Below are 26,621 nucleotides of genomic sequence, written 5' to 3' on the forward strand. Positions count from 1 at the left end.
TTCACATTTGTTGATCTGAGCTGCTGAAAGGATCCTTACTGCATTGATCATAAGAGAGAAGGCATAAAAGACCATGACTTTTATTTATTTTATTTTTTAAGTTTATTTATTTCAGGGTTGATATTCAAAGCAATTTAACCAACAAGAAACAGCTCCCGGCTGGTTAAATCGCTTGTTTAGGGATAAGAACATAAGAATTGCCGCTGCTGTGTCAGACCAGTGGTCCATTGCGCCCAGCAGTCCGCTCACGCAGCGGCCCCCAGGTCAAAGACCTGTGCCCTAACCGAGACCAGCCCTACCTGTGTTCGTTCCGGTTCAGCAGGAACCTGTCCAACCTTGTCTTGAATCCCTGGAGGATGTTTTCCCCTATAACAGACACTGGAAGAGCATTCCAGTTTTCTACCACTTTCTGGGTGAAGAAGAACTTCCTTACGTTTGTACGGAATCTATCCCCTTTCAACTTGAGAGAGTGCCCTCTCGTTCTCTCTACCTTGGAGAGGGTGAACAACCTGTCTGTTGAAAATGTCTGGTTAGTGCCCAACTCAAAACCAGCTACTCTGAAGGCATTCCGGGAGGGGGGTGTCAACACCTGACCAATTAAGTGCCAATACTCAGCACTTAATATGCGAAGGTAACCAACAGAACTAGAGAAGAATCAGTCCTATCTTCAGCTGGTATAGTATGGTATAGTGGTGTAATATGGAGGGTGAGGGGTGGACCATCCTGGGCGCCGTCTTCAAGGGGGGAACTGGAGCCTCTCTCTTTCTCCTGGGAACCTCTTTAAATGTTCACCAGCGGTACACCGACAAATCCGCGCACAATTGTGCTCCGACAAATGCACCCTGACAAAGGCAATGAACAACAATTGCGGCCCGTCAAGAATATCTGGAAGGCCCTGATTTGCTCAGACTCCTCAGGCGCCTCAAGCCCCTCCCAAGGGACAGGGCCTGAGGAGTCTGAGCAAATCAGGGCCTTCCAGATATCCACTAAAAGGGCTCCCATAATCACGATGTAAACCTAACCCTAACACTAGATAGGAAGTGAATCTTTTTAAAAAAAGAGGGTAACTTTGTAACCCTCAAAAAGACAAAATAGTATCCAGTCGGGACGTAATTGTCTGCGCAAAATTGTCTTGCACGCATTTGACAGGTCACCTCACCAGCACGAGCAACATCTTCCACTTGCTGCTCACCCTGGCCTCGGCTCCCTTTTGACGTCATTTCCTAGTCGCGAGACCAGGATGTGACATCAGAAGAGTCAAGGCTGGCGCAAGCAGCAGGTGGAAGATGCTGTTCGTGCTGGAGAACATTTCAAGAGGTATATGGAGGGCGAGGAGTGCACAGCACGGTAGGGAAGAGTGGGGAGGGGGGTGCCCGGTGAGGTGATTTCGGGTGCCACTGGCCTGGGCGCCAACTTCCCTCGCTACACCACTGGCTGATTAAGGGCTGAATATCGCACTTACACAGCTATGTTTTGCTGGCTCCTTAAATCTGAAAATTTAATGCCAGAGCCAGGACGTGGCCCGGCACAGAATTTTTGGGTATAACACTGGTAACGGTCTACAAAAAGCCGAGTGCTCTGCCCATGCGTATGGCCACCTTGCAGTTGCACGCAATCGCCCAGATTCAATGTATGGCGACTAAAGTTGCCCATGCAAATCTATGTGCATTGTTAATTTGTACACACAACTTAATTAAGGGTCTTTTCACTAAGGCACGCTAAAGATTAGCACGCACTAAATGCTAATGCGCCCATTGAATATAATGAGTGCGTTAGCATGCGCAAATCTTTAGCGCACGCTAAATCAGTTAGCGCGCACTAAATCGGTAGCACGCCTTAGTAAAAGACCCCTTTAGTTAATAAGCCAATCAGTGCCGATAATTGCCACTTTAACAAGCAAATCTTGGCACCAATTATAATTTACACACACAACTTGTTAAGCGGAGGGGCATGGGTGGGTCGTGAGCATTCCTATAAGTTATACCCACTTACAGAATATGTCCAATCTGAGTCTAAGTTAGGCGCAAGCACTTGCAGCAGGTTCTAGTTGCTGTAAATGGCTGCACCTACATTTTAATCACAGGAATGGGCCTACATGCTTTCTAAAAACTGCATTTAACTTGAGGCGCAGTATACAGAATAGCATTAAGTGGGAGGGTTTCAGTGCAGATTTTTTTGGCACCATATACAGTATAGAATTAGGTCCATTATGTAGGTTCCATGTTAAGATAAGAAAAAAAGAACATAAGCCGTGCCCCTGCTGGGTCAGACCAGAGGTCCACTCACGTGGCGGCCCATCAGGTCCAGGATCTGTATAGTAACCCTCTATTTATACCCTTCTATCCCCTTTTCCTTCAGAAAATTGTTCAATCCCTTCTTGAATTCCAATACCGTACCCTGTCCGATCACGCCCTCTGGAAGCACCCGTTGGGTGAAGAACTTCCTAGCATTGGTTCTAAATCTGTCCTCTTTTAATTTTTCCGAATGCCCTCTTGTTCTTGTAGTTGTTGAAAGTTTGAAGAATCTGTCCCTCTCCACTTTCTCTATGCCCTTCGTGATCTTGTAAGTCTCTATCATATCCCCTCTAAGTCTCCGCTTCTCCAGCGAAAATAGCCCCAGTCTCTCTAATCTTTCAGCGTATGAAAGGTTTTCCATACCTTTTATCAAATGTGTCGCTCTCTTCTGAACCCTCTCGAATATCACCATATTCTTCTTTAGGTATGGCGACCAATATTGGATGCAGTACTCCAGATGCGGGCGCACCATCGCCCGATACAACGGCAGGATAACTTCTTTTGTTCTGCTTGTAATACCCTTCTTGATTATTCCTAGCATTCTATTCATTTTCTTAGCAGCCGCTGCGCATTGTGCCAACGGCTTCATTGTATTGTCCACTCTTACCCCCAAGTCCCTTTCTTGGGTACTCTTACTCAATAATAGCCCTCCCATCGTGTAGCTGTACCTCGGGTTTATGTTTCCTAAGTGTAAGACTTTACGTTTCTCTACATTGAACTTCATCTGCCATCTCGTCGCCCACTCCCCTAGTTTGTTCAGGTCCCTTTGTAAATCTTCATATTCCTCTTTAGTCCTAGCCGCATTAAATAGCTTGGTGTCATCTACGAATTTTATTACTTCGCTCTTCGTCCCTGTTTCTAGAACATTTATAAATACATTAAATAGCAGCGGTCCAAGCACCGACCCCTGCGGAACACCACTCGTGACCCTCCTCCAGTCTGAGTAGTGGCTCTTCACTCCTACCCTCTGCTTCCTGCCTGCCAACCAATTTGTGATCCATATGTGTACATCTCCTTCCACCCCATGGTTCTTCAGTTTCTGAAGTAGGCGTTCATGGAGTACCTTGTCAAAGACTTTTTGGAAGTCTAAGTATACAATGTCTATGGGATCCCCTTTGTCCATCCATTTGTTAATTCCTTCGAAGAAGTGCAATAAGTTCGTCAGGCACGATCTTCCCTTGCAGAAGCCATGTTGGCTTGTTATCATAAGTTTATGCCTCTCTAGATGCTCCTTGATGCTATCTTTTATCAGCACTTCCGCCATTTTCCCCGGAACCGAGGTCAGATTTACCGGTCTGCAGTTCCCCGGGTCACCTCTCAATCCCTTTTTAAAGATGGGCGTAACATTGGCTATCTTCCAATCCTCCAGGATCATGCCTGTTTTCAGGGATAGATTACAGTATTGATTGTAGTATATCACTTATTGCCAGTGTCCAACTGGCACTTAAGGGTGTACTAGTATTCTATAACCTTAGCACACAACTGGAACTTACAATTAGGCATATAGATTATGGAATGAGGGAGAGAAAACATGCAGCACACACCTACCTGTTTATTGAATGTTTTATTTGTAAGTGGCGTCCAGGCACTGAATCTCGTCAAATTGCTCATGCTGGTTAGGGTTCTACTCATGGGCTCTGTGACGGACATCGGTGTCTCTCCTGTCAGAAGTCCCACACTTGCTAACTGCCACTGCTTTATATTTTGTGGACTAGACCTCATACTAGCCATCACTTCTTTAAATAAATTTAGTGCCCAGCTCTACATGTCATCAACATGCACAATATTCTTTTGAAACTTCGTTGAAGGGGTTACCTAGTAGGCACATGATGAGAGAAAGCAAAAAAGCAAATGGTGTTACGCTAATAACCACTGTTGGGACAATGTTTTTGGTATAATTAATTACAGAAAAATGTTCAATTTAAAAAAAGATAGATGTTACTACCAACCTCTATAACCTCCTTCAGGTGTGTTTTAAAAGAGGTGGAATGGGAGGGAGCTATATTTCAACAACTCACTGGTGTCTCAGAAATCTGGGTCAAAAAGATACCAATAGGAACTGCAGTAAAGATGCATGACAACAAGAACCATTTTTTGGATACAATCACTTTATTGATGTTTTTATATATGACTTTTATTTAATAAATTCCTGCACTTTGTACATTTTCTGCAGTTTTGTTTTGGGGTTTTTTTTTCCAGAAATCTGGGTCACCAGTGTCCAAAATACCAGATTCCACACGAGTAGGGGGGGGGATGTGTGCAGTTCAAACAATTTTGGTTTTCTGTTCATTTGACTTTTCTCTCCTATTTCATTCCAAACATTTGTTCTAACATTTCTGTAAAACAAATTAAGAACATAAGAATTGCCATACTAGGACAGACCGAAGGTCGATCAAGCCCAGTATCCTGTTTCCAACCCAGATCCCAAGTACCTAACGAGGGCATCCAGAAGTGCGCAGACGTTGATATGATAACATCATGCACATGCATGACATCATGTCAATATCCACGCATGTGTGAAAGCCCTCCAGATGGAAGGGAAGAGGTGTTTATAAGAGTCAGCTGGCACCGGTGCCTTTCCTCCTCCCCAGCATCTCACGGCATACCTGGAATCTTGGGCGGTACACAGTTTGCTATACACTGCTGTAAGGGGTATTTTGGGTGACAGTAGAAATGAGGCACAGAATCCCTCCCACCTCCTTGAGAGTTGTCAAACTGTTTTGATCATGACAACTAACACAGGAGACAACTACAAAGTTCGGACCTCTAGGTGAGTTCATTGGAACAAAATTATTTGTGTGCCTTATCAATCCTGCTGGGGCTAATATAACACAGTCACAGAACAAACCCAAAAAAAACAAAAATGTGCTTGGTGACTTCTCCTTGTGCAATTAAGATTCATGATTTTACATAGCACCAACTTCAGACCTAAATATTCTGTCCAGAAGAAAACTACACTTTTAGAACTGGATCCATCTTAATGGGAATTTAATAAAATAGTATTACAATACTATCTTTTAGTATCAAATAACAATGAATGCTTGCAATACTAAAGGAAGAAACTCTTTCCACCATCAGGGGGTTTGAACTGTATTCACTGTACCGAGTACAACCCCCCGACTGATCTATTAAATCAGGGTTTATTTCAATTTAACGTTGTGGAAGTAAACAAAATCCACAGTCAAATCTGGAATCTCATGTTTCTAGTAGTGAAAACCTTAAGACACCTACATTTTCAAAAACATCCCAAAGAAAGATTAATCAACCGGATTTACCTTCCCATTTGGAAACTTAAATAAATGCACACATTTGATCGAAACAAAAATCTTTCGTTAGGTGAAAGCAATCCTTACCTATGGACGCGCAAGCCTCGGCGAAACAATCACGCTCAAACTGTGCTGCGCCAGAATCCGCGAAACCTTCCGCTCCATGGAAACACACAACAGGCGGCGCGCGCCACCCCGGCATTGGAGAGGACTTAAGCTCAGAGCACTGAACGCTCGCACGCGACAAACCTAAAGAAAGAGGGCGCGCCCTAGAGCGTTCACGTCTGTTCCTTATGAGCAGTGGACTAAAAGGGAAGTTTGCCCCTCCCACCCCATACCTCTTCAAATCTTCCTCAGCCGCTAGCATTTTCTCTTACCCGCTGCTCGCACCGGCCTCATCCTTCATAAAAATTACCATACTGGGCTGGCACAGTCCGAAGGTCCATTAAACCCAGTGGCCAACCCAGATTCCAAGTAGTAAAACAGATTTTATGCTGCTTATCCTAGGAATAAGCAGTTGATTCCTCCAAGCCATCTCACTAATGGCCTATGGACCTCTCTTTTAGCAAATTTTTTCAAGCCTTTTTTAAACCGCACCAAACTAATTAATTTCACCACAGTCTCAGGCAACGAATTCCAGAGTTTAATTACAGGTTGTGTGAAGAAATAATGTAGATGGTTGAGCTCAGGCTTGTTTTCTGAGCTTATATATTTTCTGTTATAATTGGTAAATTGATAGTAACTCCTCCATTAGTGGCTAGGATTGTTTATTTCTGTATTTTTTGATAGTGATTATCTTTATTCTTTATGGTTCTGAATGAACTGTATCATGAAAAAGTTATAAAATATATATATATTTATTTCTATGGTTTATTTTAAATCTATTACTTAGTAGCTTTATTGCATGCCCTCTAGTCCTAGTATTTTTGGAAAGAATGAACAAGCATTTCACATCTACCCTTTCCACTCAGTATTTTATAGACCTCTATCATATACCCCCCTGAGCCATCTCTTCTCCAAGCTGAAAAGCCCTAGCCGCTTTAGCCTTTCCGCATAAGGAAGGCATCACAAACCTTATATTATATTCATCACCCTTCTCTGTACCTTTTTTAATTCCGCTACATCTTTTTTTTTGAGATATACCAGAGATTGACCAGAACTGCACACAGTATTCAAGTTGAAGCTGTACTAAAGGGCATCATAACATTTTCATCTTTGTTTAGCATTCCTTTCCTGTTAATTTCTAACATTCTATTTGCTTTCTTAGCTGCCAACGCACATTGAACTGAGGGTTTCAACGCATCCTCAATAATGACACCTCGATCCTTTTCCAGCATCATGCAGCTATAGTTCAGGTTTCTCTTTCCCACATGCATCACTTTGTACTTGCTCACATTAAATGTCATCTGCCATTTTGATGCCATCTTCCAATCTCACAAAGTCCTCTTGCAATTTTTCACAATCCTCTTGCAATTTAGCTACTATTATTATTATTAATTATTTCAGGGACATTATAGGAAATTTATGGATGTTTGGGAGCCATTGACAAAATTCTGATAGAGTGATTGTTGATTTTGCTCTTTCATCATACACATCCAGGGTGGGTGGGCTCAAAGTTATTTTGTTAGTGACTGCTACTACACAAAAATAAAAACACTGATGTGTCATATGAATTAAAAAGTCATGTAAAATTACCACAGTGTTATATTTATTTGAATTTGGTTTTAAAAACAAAGAAAATATAAATCCAAAATCAATATGTGGAACACTGAACAGGAAAGCTAATGTACCTTCAAAAGACCCATTATTTCAGAAAAATAAAGCTTAGCAGCAAATCACTTCAAACTGTACAGCATCCAAACCATGTCAACAGGAATGTATAAAAATAATTGCATTTACACATGATTTCTTTGATACTGAAAATGAATAGGCTTCTGGATTGTAGTAATTGAATAAATACTGCATTTTTTTTTTTAAAGTCCCAAGCAAGATTTCCATTACAAGTGAATCTCAGTCCATAGTTGGCTTTGGAATATCCTGTGAATCGGTTAAATGTAGTTTTTGTCTGATATATATTGTTAAGGATTCTTTTTCATGCAATTTAAAACTTATATTCTACCTATACCCTGAACCAGGGAATTAAGTATCATTTTAGCCAATTCAACCCCCCCACCCCCCCACACACACAAAATTTAACATGAAAGGAAATCTTAACTATATAAAATTGTGCACTTTTAGCCTAGAATTAAAAAATATATCTATACAGTACACTGATAATTTAATCAAGACATTTATGTGTAATAGTTATTAGCAAAGCAGCATGACTTCAACCATATGAGAAAGCTTAGAACACTGCTTAAAGCATTCTTCATTCATATAAGACAATGTATTATCTTTCCAGTCTAACAAATAGATTATTCCCAATTCTTCTTTTCAGAAAATTATCACCCTCCTATACATCCTTATTCTAACTTTTACTCCTTCCATTCCTATGTATAGGATTTTTATGACATCATTCAATATGGAAAACAGAATAGTTTCTCTGAGCTTTATCAAACTGTGAGGGTGGGTTACATCATCTAACCAAGAATCGTCTCTCACCCAAGTTTAGTGCAGGCTTCAGCTAGGCTAGGCTCAGCTCCGCTCCTTAAAGAAACATGGACGTTACAAAAATTTATGTTTTTAGATACAGCTTCAACAGCAGTAGGTTTTAGCCTTCTGGTCTTCCGCTTCTTTTGATACACATTTTTTCATTAGAGTGCAAGTAAGCCTTTTTCTTGCAGGCTTGAGACTTACCGTAACCTTATTTATACACTCCCCCCCACCCCGCTTTTAATAAGCCACGGAGTGGGTGCCACACAGCAAATGCTCCAATGCCCATTCAATCACTATGGGTTTCAGAGCATTAAATAGGTCAGCCCATGCCCTCAGGCTTAGTAAAAGAAGGGGTCAGTTTATTTGGGAGTGAATGATCTTGTACTTGAGCTCTAGTGGCATTTGTCCTCTGCAGCAGAGTTGGCAGTTCTGCTTCCTTTAATCAAAAGGAGAGCTCAAAATCATATTCCCTGAAAATCCCTTGCTAGTGAATCATTTAAATCAGACACAGCAACAAGTGTATATGTTCTTCTCGAATGCATTTCTTTTTCGTGTTATATTGTGCTACCTGGGACCTTTGGTGAGGAGTAAACGATTTATAGCCTTATATCTACATTTAGATATATGGATATACTGTAATATTATGGTTCATTCATTCGGTATACTGCTTTTCTGTGGTACAATCAATAATAATAATAACTTTATTTTTCTATACCGCCTTAATCAAACGACTTCTAGGCGGTTCACATTGAAAGAAGGCTGGACAATCAGCGAATTACAGAATGCATTAAGAGGAAATGTTACATAAGAGATTGGAGTTACAGAATTACAAGATGCATGGAGAGAAAAGTTACATAAGAAAATGGGGTTATGTGGGGAAGGAAAATATGAGAGGTTGGAGATACCTGAGAGATTTCATCAGGAATTGCAGTGGGGAAATAACATAGTGAGAGAAGGTCATCTGTTTAGGTAATAAATTTGTCGAATAGAGTGGTTTTAATTGATTTTAATCAAAAGTGTTTACATATCAAATAGACAGAGGATACAGTATTTTTCGCTCCATAAGACACACCCTAGATTTAGAGGAATAGAAACATAGAAATAGACGGCAGATAAGGGCCATGGCCCATCCAGTCTGCCCACCCTAATGACCCTCCCCTACCTTTACCTTGTGAATAGATCCCACGTGTCGATCCCATTTGGCCTTAAAATCAGGCACGCAGCTGGCCACAATCACCTGAAGTGGAAGACTATTCCAGCGATCAACTACCCTTTCAGTAAAAAAGAACTTCCTGGTGTCACCTCGCAGTTTCCCGCCCCTGATTTTCCACGGATGCCCTCTTGTTGCCGAGGGACCCTTGAAAGAGAAGACATCTTCCTCTGCCTCGATGCGGCCCGTGAGATATTTGAACGTCTCGATCATGTCTCCTCTCTCTCTGTGCTCCTCGAGCGAGTATAGCTGTAATTTTTCTAACTGTTCCTCATATGGGAGATCCTTGAGTCCCGAGACCATCCGGGTGGCCATTCTCTGGACCGACTCCATTCTCAGCACATCCTTGCGATAATGCAGCCTCCAGAATTGCACACAGTATTCCAGGTGGGGCCTCACCATGGATCTATACAATGGCATAATGACCTCTGGCTTACGGCTGACGAAACCCCTGCCAGGTTCTGTACCTGTCCCCCCTCTGGTGGTCTAGTGGCAGGCCAGGGCAAAGGGCAGGCAGGCAAGCCCCATACCCCCCACGTACCCCCAGTACCTTAAATCCTCTCATACTCCCCACATTCCCCCCAGTACCTTAAATCATCTCCCATACCATGCCCCCACGTACCTTAAATCATCCCATGCTCCACATACCTTTTAAATCTACCCCCCCGGGTACCTTTTAAATGGTATACTCCCACCTCCCCCCGTACCTTTTTAAGTCCCTCCCTCCCTCACTAGATGGCTCTTGTACTCAACAGCACAAAGGTCAGCAGCGTAGAGGTGAGGCACAAACTTTCTGCGTTCCCCCTTGACTCCGCGCCATTTTCTGAATGGCTGGTGTCAATTCTTGCGAGTCCTGCAAGAACTGACACCAGCCATTCAGAAAGCAGCGGCGGGCCCAAGCAGGAGTGCGTAAAGCTTGGTCTTGACATCCATGCTCCTGACCCGAGTACAAGAGCCATCTAGCAAGGGAGAGATACCGCTGGATCACCAGGCTGTTTAAAAAAGGTACAGACAATGGTGCTGAGAGGCGGAGAAGGGGGGGGTGTTTTGAAAAGGTGTGGCGGCGGCGCTGAGAGGGGTGTTTTGAAAAGGTGCAGCAGGAGGGTGTTTTACAATGCTACAGGGAGTACAAATTTTGTATCTTTGCTATGTAAGATGTACCAAGATTTCCACCCACTTTTGGGTGCAAAAAAGTGCATCTAATGGAGCGAAAAATACGGTACTTTCCCTGTCCCTAGTGGGCTCACAATCTAAGTTTTTTTGTACCTGGGGCAACAGAAGATTAAGTGACTTGCCTAGAGTCATAAGGAGCCAACGTGGGAATAAAACCTGAGCCCCTTGATTCTCAGCCTACTGCACTAACCATTAATCTAATCCTCCACCCCCAATAAACACAGATATATAGTAGCTAAAAAAATTAGGACACCCCATGAAATATTCAGTTCTTTCTTAAGAAATGTTCACGTATCGATGCTAAATCTTTTTTTTTATTTATCTCTGGAAAAGAAAGTGATGTAATTACAGGTTAAAAAAAACCACAAAAATTTTCCTTGATTTACTCATGAAACAAAGATATCCACAAAAATATGTATTCTAACTGAGGAATAAATTAGGACACCCCCAAATATCCTCCCACTTAAAGTGGCTCAAATCACACACAGGTGTATCACATCAGGTGCACATGACTAGAATATCGTTACTCAGTATTTTGACAGAGGTTTGCCCTTCTTAAACTTCAGACATTTAGTTTGGTGTGTCCCTTTCTAGTATTTCACCTGTGCCCATCTCCCTGCTTTCATCATCTTGCCATTCGATGATCCCCTTCCACTGTGTACAGTATCAATCCTCTATATCCCTATGCCTCCCTGTCCAACATCTTCCTTTCCCCCATGTCTAGCCATCTTCTCTGTGTCCATATACCCTCCCATGTCTAGCATTACCCCTCTGTGTCCATATACCACCCCATGCATTATTCCCTTTTTGTCCCTGTTCCTATGCTCCAATCCATGCCCACCATCTCCCCTCTTTTTGTATAATCTCCCTTATACCAATGTGTGTCTCACACTCTTCTCTTTCCTTCCTCCTTTCGCTATGTTCAATATTTCACTCACTCTTCTTTCATCACCTTGATTCAGCTTTTCTCTTTCCTTCTCTCTCTTCCTTTCCTCTAGCCCCCTTCCCATGAGTCTAACACCTCTAGTGCCCAGGTGTGGATCTGGCACTTCTCCCTTCCCTCCAGCTCCACTCCACCCACCACATGGTCCCAGCACCTGTTTTCCTTCTCCCCCCCAATCCCTAAACCAGATCCAGCAACTGCTCCCTTCCCTTCAGCTCCAGCCAGTCCAGCAGCCCAAGCAACCCCATCCCCCCCTTTGTGGGTGCAGCAGCAACGCCCTCTCACGAGTCCAACAATCCCCCTCCTTATCTATCACGGGTCCAACAGCCCCTCTCCCTCATGGTTACTGGCAACAACCCCCAAACCTGCGACTCCCCCTTCAGCCCCTTTACGCCTCCCGGGGCAAGCCTACCAGCCTCTTAGAAGTGTTCGTAGGACTAAGAGGCAAAATCGCATGCAGGGCTGCTCCGGAACCTTCTTCCGATGTAATTTTTGGCGAAAACTAGAAGTTACATCAGCAGGAGGGACTTTGCGAGAAGAAAATTCTGGAGCCCTGCGGGCGATGTTGCCTCTTCTTCCTACGAACGCTTCTAAGAGGCTGGTAGGCCCGCCCCGGGAGGCACAAAGGGGTCGACAGGGGAGTCACAGGTTCTTTTCTTTTTTCCGGTACCCATGATCAGGAGCAAGGAAGGGGCTGATGGTCCCACAATCGCAAGGGGGGCTGCTGACTGGGAGGGGTGGGAAGGGAGGCAACTCACAGCAAATCCTTTACTGCAGGGACAAAGCCATTCACTGCTTCATGGGGTGTTAAAAAGCCTTGTCCCATACCCGTGGCAACCAGTCAATTTTTTTTCCCCCATTCCTGCAGGTTACTCATGGCTAGCTGCTGGATGTGTTATTCTCTACTAGAGAGCACAGTGAAGTACAGCAGAGGCACAGAGAAAAAATCCAGAGTGTATTCCTTCTGCAGATGGCACGCGGCCATTGGGACACAACCCATCTGTCTAGAACGTCACACCTATTGAACTGGAAATATAGCGTAGCAAGCAATAAGTAGTAATAAAATAATACTTAAAACAGGATATTACATGTTAGAATATGTCTCCTGTGTGGAGAAAGTCTACACACTAAAAACAGAAACATTAACTCAAGTTGTTCAAGTTTCAATAGATTGCCATTCAAATAGCAGAAATTTGATCCTCACCCCCCCTCCATAAAAAAGGAAGGATACATAGAGGAACTCAGCTCTTCTAACTAAAAAGAAAAGAGACATTGATTAGAAATAAGAATATTTAACCATGCAACTTCATTCAATTTTTCCAAGAAGGGTACAGAAGGAAAAGAGTAGATTAACTTATTTCTGATTCAGGAGATTTCATGCAGTTGTGCCTGACCAACCCCTGAACCAACCAACCTGAAAGCCAAAGTCATCATGCACTACAATTTTTGATATGTTTAGCTATCATTTACTCTTCTACATCTATCTTCTTGTCCAATCAGGCCCAGAAATTGCTCAATAATCCTGTCCTTGGGCTATGGCTCCTTCTGAAATTCAATAAATGTACACTCACAGAAAAGTTGACTCAAGTGAAGACTGCAAATTCTTTAAATTATTGTAAATTATTAACAGTATAAGCTGTGATTTTAACAACATCCTTTTAAAAAAAAAATCTGTTAGTCTATTTGAAGGCAAAATGCTGTAATAGACTAATGATATAACATGTCTGAAAGTTCCTATAGTGACATTACAAGTCCAGTTTCAAATGCCACAATACTACAGTAATTATGAGTACCATGTTAAAAAAAGGGACTTTTTAAAACAAATACTACTTAGAAAAATAATGACTTCCTCTTTTGTTAAGAAATATGGGTTTCTCTTCACAGCCCATTCTAAGTTTTTCATCCTCTTAACATTGTCATGATGGTAAAGGGACATAGGAAGAAATACAAACTGTGGTCAGTCTGAAATGCAGAAGCTAGAGTCAGGCTACAAGTCTGTGTCTCTCTCACAAGAGCAATTTGTTTCTTTTTTTAACAAACTCCTCCATCTGGTATTGTATCTGCTCCTGAGCTAGCACTCAGACTGAGTTTCCTCAATAATTTTCTATCTACACACAGTCATAAGAAAACATTCTCTCTCTGCTATACTTACATCTGAAAGCAGTTTATCAAGATTGGAATCATTGGCTATTTTTCTCTTATCTTCAGGAAGTTCCTCTAGTTCCCCATAAAGCTCTAAGTGCAAGCGAGCTAATTTCTCCTGCATTTCCCGTACATGCTCCATTTGTTCTATAGAACATTCATGGCCTGAAAAAAAAAAAAATGAAACATTACGAAGAAATGCAAGCTTTAAGGAGCAAAACTAAGTTATGTAAATCTTAGAAGGGACTAAATAGCTAACCTACATTTATAATCTGCTTCTGTGATCTGGGACTGCCTAAAAAATGTGACTAATTTCACCTAAATATGAACCTACAGATACGTCTTGAATGAATTCATGGTATTAATATTATTAATAAGGGATTTAGCTCATATCTTTTTAGTAGTAGAAACATAGAAAGAAAGAAACATAGAAAGATGACGGCAGATAAGGGCCATAGCCCATCAAGTCTGCCCACACTATTTACCCACCCTCTTAAATCTACTGACCCCCTAAAGAATAATTGTAATTATACTGTCACTCTACTGACCCGCTCATTCAGTCCTAGTGACCCTATCCCTTGTAATTATACTGTCACTCTACTGACCCGCTCATTCAGTCCTAGTGACCCTATCCCTTGGCATGACCTCGTAGGGATCCCACATAGGTATCCCATTTGTTCTTGAAGTCTGAGATGCTGCGTGCCTCGACCACCTGCACTGGGAGCTCGTTCCAATGCTCAATCACTCTCTCCGTGAAGAAGTATTTCCTGGTGTCTCCACGAAACTTCCCTCCCCTGAGCTTGAGCGGATGTCCTCTTGTGGTCGAGGGTCCCCTGAGAAGAAAGATATCATCTTCCACCTCTACCCGTCCCGTGATGTACTTAAATGTCTCAATCATGTCTCCCCTCTCCCTACGCTCCTCGAGAGTGTAGAGCTGCAATTTGCTCAGTCTTTCTTCGTACGGGAGACCCTTTAGCCCCGTACGAAGAAAGACTGAGCAAATTGCAGCTCTACACTCTCGAGGAGCGTAGGGAGAGGGGAGACATGATTGAGACATTTAAGTACATCACGGGACGGGTAGAGGTGGAAGATGATATCTTTCTTCTCAGGGGACCCTCGACCACAAGAGGACATCCGCTCAAGCTCAGGGGAGGGAAGTTTCGTGGAGACACCAGGAAATACTTCTTCACGGAGAGAGTGATTGAGCATTGGAACGAGCTCCCAGTGCAGGTGGTCGAGGCACGCAGCATCTCAGACTTCAAGAACAAATGGGATACCTATGTGGGATCCCTACGAGGTCATGCCAAGGGATAGGGTCACTAGGACTGAATGAGCGGGTCAGTAGAGTGACAGTATAATTACAAGGGATAGGGTCACTAGGACTGAATGAGCGGGTCAGTTCAAGAAAAGTTACACTAAATAACAGTAGGTTATTTCTCTGTCCCTGGAGAGTTTACAATTTAAGTAACAGGGGACGCAGTGATTTGCCAACAGTCACAAGGAGCATCAGCAGAATTTCAACCCTAGTTTCCTTGGTTCAAGTTCAACTTATTTGAAATATCACAAATATAATGAAAATCTAGACGGTTTACAAGGTCAATAAAAATATGAGAGGGGACAGTGAAAATGAAAACTCTGTGGAGATGGTGATGTTCAAGATGCAGGCTTTATTTTAAAATATACAAATTCATAATCCACATAAAATATATCTAGGACCCAAACCGTTGGGAACTATGGACCCAACACGGTCCGTGTTTCGACAATGTTGTCTTCCTCTAGGGTCCCTAAAAGTCCTGATATAAAAACACGTGGATTAAAAACTAAAAACAAACAATAATGAATCGTAACTCTGCGCAGATGAGGAATCCTCAAAAGTGGGGAAAAAGACATAAGACAGTAACAAACAGAAAAACAAACATTTACAACAGAAAAGTAAGGGGAAGGAAGATACAAATCTTTAAAAAAAATATACTTTTCTCATTTGTCAAATGCTCAGTCAGAGAAGAAATGAAATTATTTATTTATTTAAAACACTTGCCCATATATCCAGCATCTACGCGGGTAACAGCAGTACATACATAATTAGAATACTCAACAAATCACACTAAAATACAGCATACAACTTACAACCTAACACCTGTGCCTTAAAAAGTAAGGCCAAATAATTACCAAATTACACACTGAAGGGGTGGACAGACATGAAGTTAGTTGGACTGCAGTTGGGAACAGAGAAGTGGTATGTTTTAAGTTATGATCTCAATTTGTTAAGGGAAGTTTCAAGTATAAGATAGAGGGGAAGACTATTCCAAACAGTTGGTGTTACCAGGCTGAAAAACATGAGGTCTTATTAATATCTAGGTAGACCTGTTGGAAAGAAGATACTGTTGCAATTATCAAAAAGCCCTACCTGTCAAGAAAAAGGTTAAGGAGGGTGGTTCAGAAAGAAGGGAGGCCAGAGGATTGCATCTGATGAGAAGCTTAGAGTCATAGGATATGTGGTAAAGTTCAGTTGTGGATTAGGAATTGGTTATCGGATAGAAAACAGGAGGTAGGGTTAAATGGTCATTTTTCTCAATGGAGGGAGTAAACAGTGGAGTGCTTCAAGGGTCTGTACTGGGACCGGTGCTATTTAACTGATTTATAAATGATACCAGATACTAGGGTCCACCTTGGGAGTTAGCGCCCAAGAAAAGGATCTGGGTGTCATTATAGAAAATTTGTTGAAACCTTCCACCCAATGTGTGGCGGTGGCCAAAAAAGCAAACAAAATGCTAGGAATTATTTAAAAAAAGGATAGTTAACAAGACTAAGAATGTTATAATGCCCCTGTATCGGAAGACTTTGAGGGTGATTAATGTGACGCTGATTTTTTAAAAAGGTTCCAGATGTGATCCAGAAAATTATAGAACTGAATTTTATGTCGGTGCCAGGCAAAATGGTACAGACTATTATAAAAAATAAAATGACAAAACATATACATAAGCATTGATTAATGAGAGAAAGCAAACATGGATTTGGTCAAGGGAAATCTTGCCTCACCAATCTACTGCATTTCTTTGAAGGTGTGAACAACATGTAGATAAAGGTGAGCCAGTCGATATTGTATATTTGGATTTTCAAAAGATATTTGACAAAGTACCTCCTGAAAGACTTCTAAGAAAATTAGAGAGTCGTGGGATAGGAAGTAATGTCCTATTATGGATTAAGAACTGGTTGAAAGACAGAAAACGGAGAGTAGGTTTAAATAGTCAATATTCTTAGTGGAGAAGGGTAAATAGTGGGGTTCCTCAGGAATCTGTGCTGGGATCGCTGCTTTTTAACATATTTCTCAATGATCTAGAGATGAAAATAACTAGTGACACAAAGTTGTTTAATATTAAATCGCAAGAGTATTGTGAAAAAAATTACAAGAGGATCTCGCGAGACTGGGTATCAAAATGGCAGATGACGTTTAATGTGAGCAAATGCAAAGTGATGCATATGGGAAAGAGGAACCTGAACTATAGCTATGTGATGCAGGGTTCCACATTAGGAGTCACTGCCCAGGAAAAGGATCTAGGTGCCATAGTTGAGGATACGTTGAAACCCTCAGTTCAATGTGCAATGGTAGCTAAGAAAGCAAATAAAATGTTAAGGAATTATCAGGAAAGGAATGGAAAACAAAAATGAAAATGTGTTAATGCCCTTGTATAGCTCTATAGCTGTACCTCAAATACTGTGTGCAATTCTGGTCACCGTATCTCAAAAAAGATATAGCGGATTAGAAAAGGTACAGAGAAGGGCAACAAAAATGATAAGGGATGGGATGACTTTCCTATGAGAAAAGGCTAAACTGGCTAGGGTTCTTCAGCTTGGAGAAGACAAGGCTCAGGGGTGATATGATAGAGGTCTATAAAATACTCAGTGGAAAGGGTAGATGTAAATTGCTTGTTTACTCTTTCCAAAAATACTAGGACTAGGGGACATGCGATGAAGCAACTAAGTAGTAGATTTAAAACAAAACACAGAATTTATTTCTTCACACAACATGTAATTAAACTCTGGAATTTGTTACAAGAGAATGTGGTAAAATCAGTTAGTTTAGCAGGGGTTTAAAAAAGATTTGGATAATTTCCAAAAAGGAGTCCACAGCTATTATTGAGTTGGCTTGGGGAAAGACACTTCTTATTTCTAGGATAAGCAGCCTAAAATCTGTTTTACTATTTGGGATCTAGCTAGGTACTTGGGACCTGGGTGGGCCACTGCTGGAAACAGAATACTGGACTTGGTCTGTCCCAGTATGGCAGTTATTAAATTCTTATGTTTTCCAAGGCTAAGGACATTCAAGACCCAAAAATCAGCAAGAAGGTGTTGTAATAACTTTAATGCAGTCTACTACTGTCAATTACCGTATTTCAAAAACAAAAGAAAACTGCAGACCAATGTACAAAGATGCAGGCTAAATTTATTTAAATCAAGGTCATAAATGCAGTTAATATTACCACCTTGTAACATACCAAGGGACCCGACACAGCCCGTGTTTCAGTAAACACGCCTTCATCAGGGGTCCCAGGTGGATAAAACAGCAAAACAAACACTTAGCCTGATGAAATCGCAGCAACGAACAGTGAGAAAAATCTCTTGAAGCTCAGCCTTAGCAAAAAAAAAAAAAATTACCGTATTTCCCCATATATAGGCAGCGGCTTATACATAGGTTTTACAAACCTGTGTATGGGGCGCAGCCTAGTTATATGAGGCGGTCTATATAAAAATTTTCAATCGTCCTCCCCACCCCAGTACCTTTTTTGGAGCCCCCTGGATGACGGATGGCGAATCTCCAGTGGTGCAGGGCAGCCATGATCTCTTCAGCATCTGACCTGCCCCCAGACCGCTTGTTAAGTGACTGACGTCAGTTCTCACGAGTCCCGCAAGAGCTAACATTGGCCATTAACGGGCGGTGCAGGGGCAGGCCAGATGCTGAAGAGATTACGGCTGCCCTGCACCGCAGGAGATTCGCCATCCACCATCCAGGGGGCTCCGAAAAAGGTACTGGGGGTGGGGGAAAATTTTAAAAGGCAGGGGAGGTACTAGAAGATAAGCCGCGGCTAATACCATGGGGCGGCTTATCTTCCGGTTTTTAAACATAGGCCACCCTTTTCTGTGGCATATACATGGGTGTGGCCTAAGCAGAGGGGTGGCCTATATGAAGAAAAATACGGTAAAGGAGGCATTGAAAGAAAAAAGGAAAGGGAAGCTGTGGAAAGGAGTTGCAAGATAATGAACCTGTTCAGAAGGCTGGCAAAACGATGGATTTTTGATGTAGTTGGGGTTTCAATGCATAGACCATCCACACCCTACTCACCAGATCTTGCTCCATCTGACTATTTTCTGTTTCCAAACCTTAAAAAGATTTTGAAAGGGCAACAATTTTTGAGTGATTCGGAAGTGATTGCAGCAGTAGAGCAGTATTTCAGTGACCAAAACAGAGTATTTTTTGAAAGGGTTACAGAAACTTCGGACACAATGTGCCAAGTGTGTTGAACTTAGGGGTAAATATGTGGAATAACTTGTAAGTTTCATGGCTCCACGTCATTCTTTACTGGTTGGGCTGAGAAATTTTCGGCACCCCTTTTATAACAGCCTGTTTCTGAGGAGCAGGGAAGAGTCCGGAGGTCAAGCTAGCTGTAATCAAGGAGCTAAGAAAAGCAAGCATTGATTGAAAGAACTGCAACAGGAGAAAAGGAGGAAGCAGATCATTCTAAGGCGATAGGTTTAAATAAGGAAATGGTTTGGCAAGCTGAGCTGTAAAAAGGACATTAAAGGAGGTAATGGAGGCCAAGGAGGAAGAAGAAAGAGGGAGAGGATATTGGTGGGGTCAGGGGCAATGGAGAACCAAAGGCGTATACTTGCCTAAGTTTGACAATTTAATCAAAGAAGCCGGTAGCGAATGTCTCAGCAGAGTTAGCAGTCCACCCACTACAGTAGCACTATGCCAAGGCGCCTCAGTGTGCTACAGAGCTTGGTTCTCAGCCTGCTGCACTAACCAGTAAAACTACTCCTCCATGTACATGTCCATTTACAGAACTGCTGAAAATTCCATCAAAAGAGGAGAAAAGCAATCAGAATCCTGACTACTCTTTAAATTAATATACAAAAATGGGGAAGATATTCAATATTGTTTACAACAATACAGAAAAATAAAAAGGAAAACTGCTTACCTGTAGTAGGTATTCTTCATAAAGTAGGTATTCTTCATAAAGGATAAAATCAAACATATAAAGCAAGGTCAGGAGCTGATGCAGAAAGCTTCCACAAGCTGAGGAGTATAGTTACCCTGGGTTATATACACGCATTACTGGCCACACAATGCAGATAGGGGAATGAGCATAGGAGTCCCAATGCGACATCTACCATTGTCAAAACGTAATACAGATATGGGCCCGAGCTGAATTATCAAGTGGAAGGATTATTTTGGTATTTCTGACTGTACCCATTGGACCTTATTTTGGATTTGGATTCCATCCACTGTTATCACTCAGCATGGGTTTCAACTTTTGTGTATTCATGTATGCTTATTGTTGTCTTTTATATGCATATTTCTGTACATTTATATCTATATTTATATTTTTTTTGATGCAATACCAGTCCCTATTTAAAGTCATTTCCTAGTTTTATCTTTTTTGATTTAAGGACAGTATTAGTGTGCCTTTAGATTAATTTTATTGCCTCTTTTTTCATGCATTTTATTGTATTTAATTATATCATGTTCTCATCTATGCAGACCTTGTTGTTTTAATTTATTCTTATTATTGTTTTCTATATGCGTATTTATGTATATTTTTATATGTTCTTTGATGCAATACTAGACTCTTGACAACGGCAGGATTGTTGAAACACTGCCAGTGTTGAGTCTACTTGTTTGATATAGTGCTGTTCTCCAATAAAGTACACTTTGGAATAACCAATCGCTGAGTGTTCGATATCCTTTGCCTCAAAGACTTCCCCTTTTTCTGGATTCACCTTCACCGTCATTGAGATCCATACCTGGCTCTCTTTTTGAGCGCCATAGAATTTTAGCTGCATCACCTACTAGGAGGACCCTTTGGAACCTATTTATTGTGACATTCATAGAATCAGTTTTTGCTTACATAAACTTGGTTCATCCAGTTCACTGACTCCACCTTTCTGCTTGTTTTTGTGTTTTTCCTCATTTATTTTGTGGAGTTTGGGGGGGGGGTTGTGTTGCTGTTTATGATTAGCGTGAGCATGTTATCTGGTCAGTAGCAATACTCTGTGTACACCGAGGTCTTTGTTTTATTCACCAGTGGATACGATTTTATAGTGTCTAATTATTTTGGACACTGAAAATAGATGTTGGTCCCTTCTCTCCAACAGTAAATGGGATTTATGTTTGGATTTTGATTTTAATTATCCCCAACATTAACTGCATAAAATGTTACATCAGGGAGTGCTAGGGAGGTAAAATTCCTAGATGTCATAAATGACTGCTTCTTGGAGCAACTTGTTCAGGAACTGACAAGAGGGGTAGCTATTTTAGATCTGGTCCTTAGTGGAATGCAGGGTCTAGTATGGGAGGTAACTGTATTGGGTCCGCTAGAAAATAGTGATCATAATATGATCAAATTTGAGCTGATATCTGAAGTGACATCACTAAAGAAATCTACTGTAGCAGCATTTAATTACTGAAAAGGTGACTAAGATAAAATGAGAAAAATGGTTAAAAAGAACAGTGGCAAAGGTTAGGATCGTAAACCAGGCATGGATGTTATTTAAAAATATCATTGTGGTAGCCCAGACCAGATGTATTTCATGTATTATACAAAGGTGAAAAGATGATAAAACGAGAGATAGCTTGGTTAAAAGGTGATGTGAAAGAGGCTATTAGAGCCAAAAAACAATTAGGATCCAAATGAAGAACCTAAGAGGAGATATAAGCACTGGCAAGTTAGATGCAAAGCACTGATAAAGAAAGATTAGAAAATATATGAAGAGAAACTTGCCAAAGAGGCAAAAACTCATAGTAACAAAATTTTTTAGGTACATCAGAAGCAGAAAACCTGTGAGGGAATCCATAGGACCGTTGGATGATTAAGAAGCAAAAGGGGTGCCCAGGAAAGATAAGGCTATAGCGGAGAGGCTGCATTAGATACAAAAGGGCCTTTTTACCAAAGTGTGGTAAAATCTGGGCTTAACGCTTTTTAATATAACACCTTGCACACTAATCCAGATATAACATGGTACCTTTTAAAGACTTCTTTTTAGCACACACTAATCATAATGCACTACCTGAATACCACAAATATACCCACTCTTTTCTGCCTCTGAAAAGTAGTTAAAAATTGGTAGCATGAAGGTTAGCACACAACTAGGCAAAATACTGCAAAATGCTTTAACATGTTTCTGTGATAACCTGATTTCAGGTGCAAACTGTGTATTAAGGACTTAATGCCCTTTAGTAATTAAAGGGCCTTTTACTAACGTTATCTATAGTATGGAATTCCCTTGCTACTACTGCTGTTGATTGCTGAGGATAACAGTTTTCTTTCTGGAGTAGATGTTGAAAAATAAAATAAAACCTCCCTGGGAAGGATTTAAATAAAACTACTAGAGTCTTTTCCATTCCAAAAATGCAGTGTCTTATGTGTTACAATTGCCCTTTCCTAAGACCTGGACATTTCCTGTGTATTGAGCGCCTAGAGGAGGAAATATGTATTTACCAAATGCTTGGAGTTTCCCTGAATGGAAGTCATTCAGAAGGCTCAGAAGTCCCTTCTCCATCTCCTGAACATCGGATACATCAGTGAGAAAAGAATGCTGGATTGAAGAGGATGTATCTTTGTTTTCTCCTCCTTGAGATTTAGCTTTCTCCTTCAGTCCTCTTCAGAAGTTAAACAAAATTAATAGAAGTGTTATTTTTCTGTCATTGCAACTATTGTTGACTTCAAAGCAGATTTTTCATCCACAGGCGAAATATCATTTATCATATATAGCTAGGAAGGAACACAAAAATTTTCAATAAATACAAGCTTAATCATTGACAGTTCGTTTATCTAAACCATCTCCCCTTTATTATTTATTAAATCTTTTTGTAACTACAATTTTTTTTTTTTTTTATTGAAGATTCACTAGAAAGCACAAAATGCAAGCAAATACAAAAAACTAGCATACAAGTTCCAGTATCCTGGACAACTAAATTTCCTGTCCCCCAAACCCATCCTTATACAATTTCACAAGGAGAAATCCAAATGGAAGTACACTGCATTCCTTCAGTATACACCTAACCCCAAACGCTACCCCCTAATCCCTCTCTTACTTAAGAAGCATCAGATGACACCATTTCTCCTGGTCAGGATTATAACAACCCAGTTCATCCATGTCTTCCACCACTTCTAATTTCACAAGCCAATTAAACACTGTTGGTCTAAAAGCTTGTTTCCAAAATGCAGATACAAAATTCTTAGCTGCAAATGAATTCCTCCATTTCAAACCCCTTTTACTAAACTAAACTAAACCAAACCTTAGGTCTGTATACCGCATCCTCTCCACAATCGTAGAGCTCGGCACGGTTTACAGGAGTTGGGAGGGAAAGGAATTCCAATGAAGGTTAAAGGATAAAGTGAGAAGAATATTTGGAGGGCTTAGTATGCCAGAGAAGGAGTAAGTATTACATTTTTGAGAATAGCCAGGTTTTCTGATGTTTGCGGAAGAGTTGGAGAGAGCTCAGGTTCTGAAGAGGGGAGGTAAGGTTGTTCCAGAGCTCAGTGATTCTGAAGGGGAGGGAGGTCCCTAGTTTTCCTGCATGGGAAATGCCTTTTAATGAAGGGAAGGATAGTTTTAATTTGTGGGTGGGTCTGGTGGTATTAGGATTTGAGGAGTTCCAAGAAAGTGGGATAAAGGGAGGGAAGATTCTTTCAAAAAAGGGACACCCAAAATGTCAGTTAATCTTTATATAACAAACCAAAATTGTGGAATTATTGAATAAGACCACCAAATGTGGTAAAAGGAACCCTTTTCAGTACCATACCTTCAACACACATCAGAAGCTGTTTGAGGAAACAGATTTAAGAATTTCAGGTGTGTAGTTCTATCTTGTAACATTTTTATATACATTTCCTTCAAGAGCACAGAAATGGAGACTTTTAACCACCAGAAACAGTTTTCCATTCCCCCATACTAAATCAGACTCCCATTGAGACATAAAACAATAGCGTTTAAAATTCCTCCCTCAAATAAATCTATAAAATATAGAGATCTGCCCCTTTAGCTATCCTAATCCTGTCCACAAATTTTCAAAATATTCAGTATCCTCCAGATCATCCTTAAATCAATCTTATTGAGTAATATAATGCTTAATTTGTAAATAAGAAAATAATCTTTACTAGGAACATTATAGGTGCTTCATAATTCCTCAAAGGTTAACAAATCCCCCACCCCCAACAAATCCCAAAACCTAACAATCCCCCTTCTCCTCCCAGAAGACACCCATCAAGAACCAGCGTTTGAATTTGAGAGAGCCCCACAGAGCCACAAATGTGCTACAAAAAGATTATTAGTAAATCTAATATACCATATATACTCGAATATAAACCCATCCATATATAAACTGAGGTATCCTTTTCCCTCATGTAAAGGGGGAAAAAGGTTGACTCAAATATAAACTGAACTTGTGGCAGTCTCGTAAGGTTACTGTGGGAACTTGCATCTGCCATTTTGAGTAGTAAGACTGCATGAGGGAGAAGCATAGGAGGATCGCTTTTGCCCTGGCTCACCACTAGACCAGCAGGGCTTAAGGTAGGTCTAGAGAGAGGCCTGCAATGGGTTTGAGAGAGGGAAGACTAATATAAACAAAGACACCCATTGTTGGACCCAAAAATCTAGGTTTATATTTGAGTATATACAGTAAGATCTCTTCGAGAGGGAAGCCCACAAAAGTGACCATAAAAACTGACCCACTAGACTGCTCCATCTGCATAACCAATTTATTCTTCTCTACTTCCCAATCCAAATAATGCCATAGCAAATTAGGGACCCCCTACCCTCTATTTCAACTGTCTGCCCTAACAGTGACTTAAACAGTTTAAAGGACCTTCCCACCACCCCAAATAAAATGTGTCAATCTGCTTGAAAATAAACTAACTCAACTCACTGAACCAAAATAGGCAAAGTTAGAAAGAAAAATAGGTGAGGAAGTACATTTATCTTCAACACAGCTATATGCCCCCACCATGACAACCACCCTTCCTGCCAGGACTGTAACTCCCTTCGAATTTGTGGAAATATTTTGGCATAATTCAAAGAGAATAACAGAGATCTTTAGGTATTTGAACCCCCAAATAACAGAAGTTACTCAGAGCCCATTTGAATGGGAAATTATTCTGCAGTTGACTATCTTCTTCCAGTATTGTTCCTTCAAAGGATTCTCTTTTAGCTTTAACAGCTTCTTTCACCCTACTTGTTAACCACGCTGGCTGCAGTTTGGTCTTCTCAGTGAATCTAGAAGATGTACTAATCCAAATCGACAAGTTGAAAAGTGATACAGTATATACTCAAATATAAACTGGGATTTTGGGGCCAAAAATGGGGGTCCCAGTTTATATTCGGGTCAATGCCCCTTCCCATAATTTTTTTTTTAAGACCGCCACTGCCAGGCTCTGCCCACGCCTCTCTCCCTGCCCTAGCCTCATACGGTACCTCATCTTGCCAATCCATGGTGGAGGTGCAGCAGGCAGGAGCGAACTTTCCAAGCTCCTGCCCTGCTGCTAACTGGCTGCCGCGAATTCCTTCGGCTGTTGAGCAACACAAGCAGGAGCACAATTTGGCGCTGCTGCTCAGTACTGAGAGGCATCTTTATTGGCTCCCATGAATTGCCAAGATGAGGTACCGAATGAGGTTAGGGCAGGGAGGGAGGGAGGCGGGGGCAGAGCCTGGGAGGGAGGGTATAGAGTCTGACGGAGAAAGGAAGGAAGGGGGCTGGTGCAATGCCTGACAGGGGAGGATGAAGGGTGCTGGGTGCAGAGCCTGACAGGAGAGGATGGAAGGGTGCTGGGCGCAGAGCCTGACAGGAGGATGGAAGAGTGCTGGGTACAGAGCCTGACAAGGGAGGAGAGGATGAAAGGATGCTGGGCGCAGAGCCTGACAGGGGAGGGGAGGATGGAAAGGTGCTGAGTGCAGAGCCTGACAGGGGAGGGGAGGAAGGAAGGGGGGCTGGGTGCAGAGCCTGACGGGGCAGGACACTTGAATATTAAGCTGCCCAACTTATATTCGAGTCAACCATTTTTCCTCCTTTTTGGGGGGAAAAGGGGGTCTTGACTTATATTCGGATCAACTTATATTTGAGTATATACGGTAAATCACCTGGACAGGATGGTATACATCCCAGGATACTAAAAAGAACTCAAACATGATATTGCTGACCTGCTGTTAGTGGTCTGTAACCTGTCGCTAAAATCATCTGTAGAACCTGAAAATTGGAGGGTGTCCAATGTTATGCCAATTTTTAAAAAGAGTTCCAGGAGAGATCTGGGAAATTACAGATCGGTAAGCTTGACTTCATTGCCGGGCAAAATGGTGGAAACAATGATAAAAAATGAGATTGTGGAACACATAGACAAACATGATTTAATGAGACAGTCAGCATGGGTTCAGTCAAGGGAGATCTTGCCTCACCAATTTGCTTGACTTCTTTGAAGTTGTGAATAAACATGTGGATAAAGTTAAGTCAGTTGATGTAGTGTTATTTAGAATTTTAGAAAGTTTTTGACAAAGTTCCTCATGAGAGGCTCCTGAGAAAATTAAAGAGTCATGAGATAGGTGACAAAGTTCAGTTGTGGATTAGGAACTGGTTATCGGATAGAAAACAGAAGGAAGGGTTAAATGGTCATTTTTCTCAATGGAGGAATAAACAGTGTAGTGACACAGGGATCTGTACTGGGATCAGTGCTATTTAACTTGTTTATAAATGATCTGGAAATTGGAACGAGTGAGGTGATTCAATTTGC

General features: G+C 41.4%; 2 protein-coding genes across 6 annotated transcripts in view; both read right to left on the minus strand.

Annotated features, from left to right (window-relative positions):
- ECT2L (epithelial cell transforming 2 like) overlaps positions 1–5,797 on the minus strand; it is a 119,857-nt gene extending 114,060 nt beyond the window's left edge. For 2 of the 4 annotated variants that reach the window (XM_033936729.1, XM_033936728.1), the window contains exons 1-2: positions 5,648–5,797; positions 3,843–4,109 (exon numbers count right to left, since the gene is read on the minus strand). In XM_033936729.1, coding sequence (XP_033792620.1) covers positions 3,843–4,025 — 183 coding nt within the window. In that variant the 5' untranslated portion in view covers positions 4,026–4,109; positions 5,648–5,797. Of the gene's footprint in view, positions 1–3,842; positions 4,110–5,647 lie in introns of those variants that run through there. The other 2 variants (XM_033936731.1, XM_033936730.1) reach the window with 2 other exon arrangements.
- Positions 5,798–7,246: 1,449 nt separating this feature from the next.
- The window catches only part of CCDC28A (coiled-coil domain containing 28A), a 97,667-nt gene continuing 78,292 nt past the window's right edge, over positions 7,247–26,621 (minus strand). For both annotated transcript variants that reach the window (XM_033936277.1, XM_033936276.1), the window contains exons 3-6: positions 22,341–22,501; positions 13,634–13,788; positions 12,713–12,735; positions 7,247–7,625 (exon numbers count right to left, since the gene is read on the minus strand). In XM_033936277.1, coding sequence (XP_033792168.1) covers positions 7,571–7,625; positions 12,713–12,735; positions 13,634–13,788; positions 22,341–22,501 — 394 coding nt within the window. In that variant the 3' untranslated portion in view covers positions 7,247–7,570. The remainder of the gene's footprint in view (positions 7,626–12,712; positions 12,736–13,633; positions 13,789–22,340; positions 22,502–26,621) is intronic.

Source organism: Geotrypetes seraphini, chromosome 3 (genome assembly GCF_902459505.1).
Source record: "Geotrypetes seraphini chromosome 3, aGeoSer1.1, whole genome shotgun sequence".
Classification (NCBI taxonomy): domain Eukaryota; kingdom Metazoa; phylum Chordata; class Amphibia; order Gymnophiona; family Dermophiidae; genus Geotrypetes; species Geotrypetes seraphini.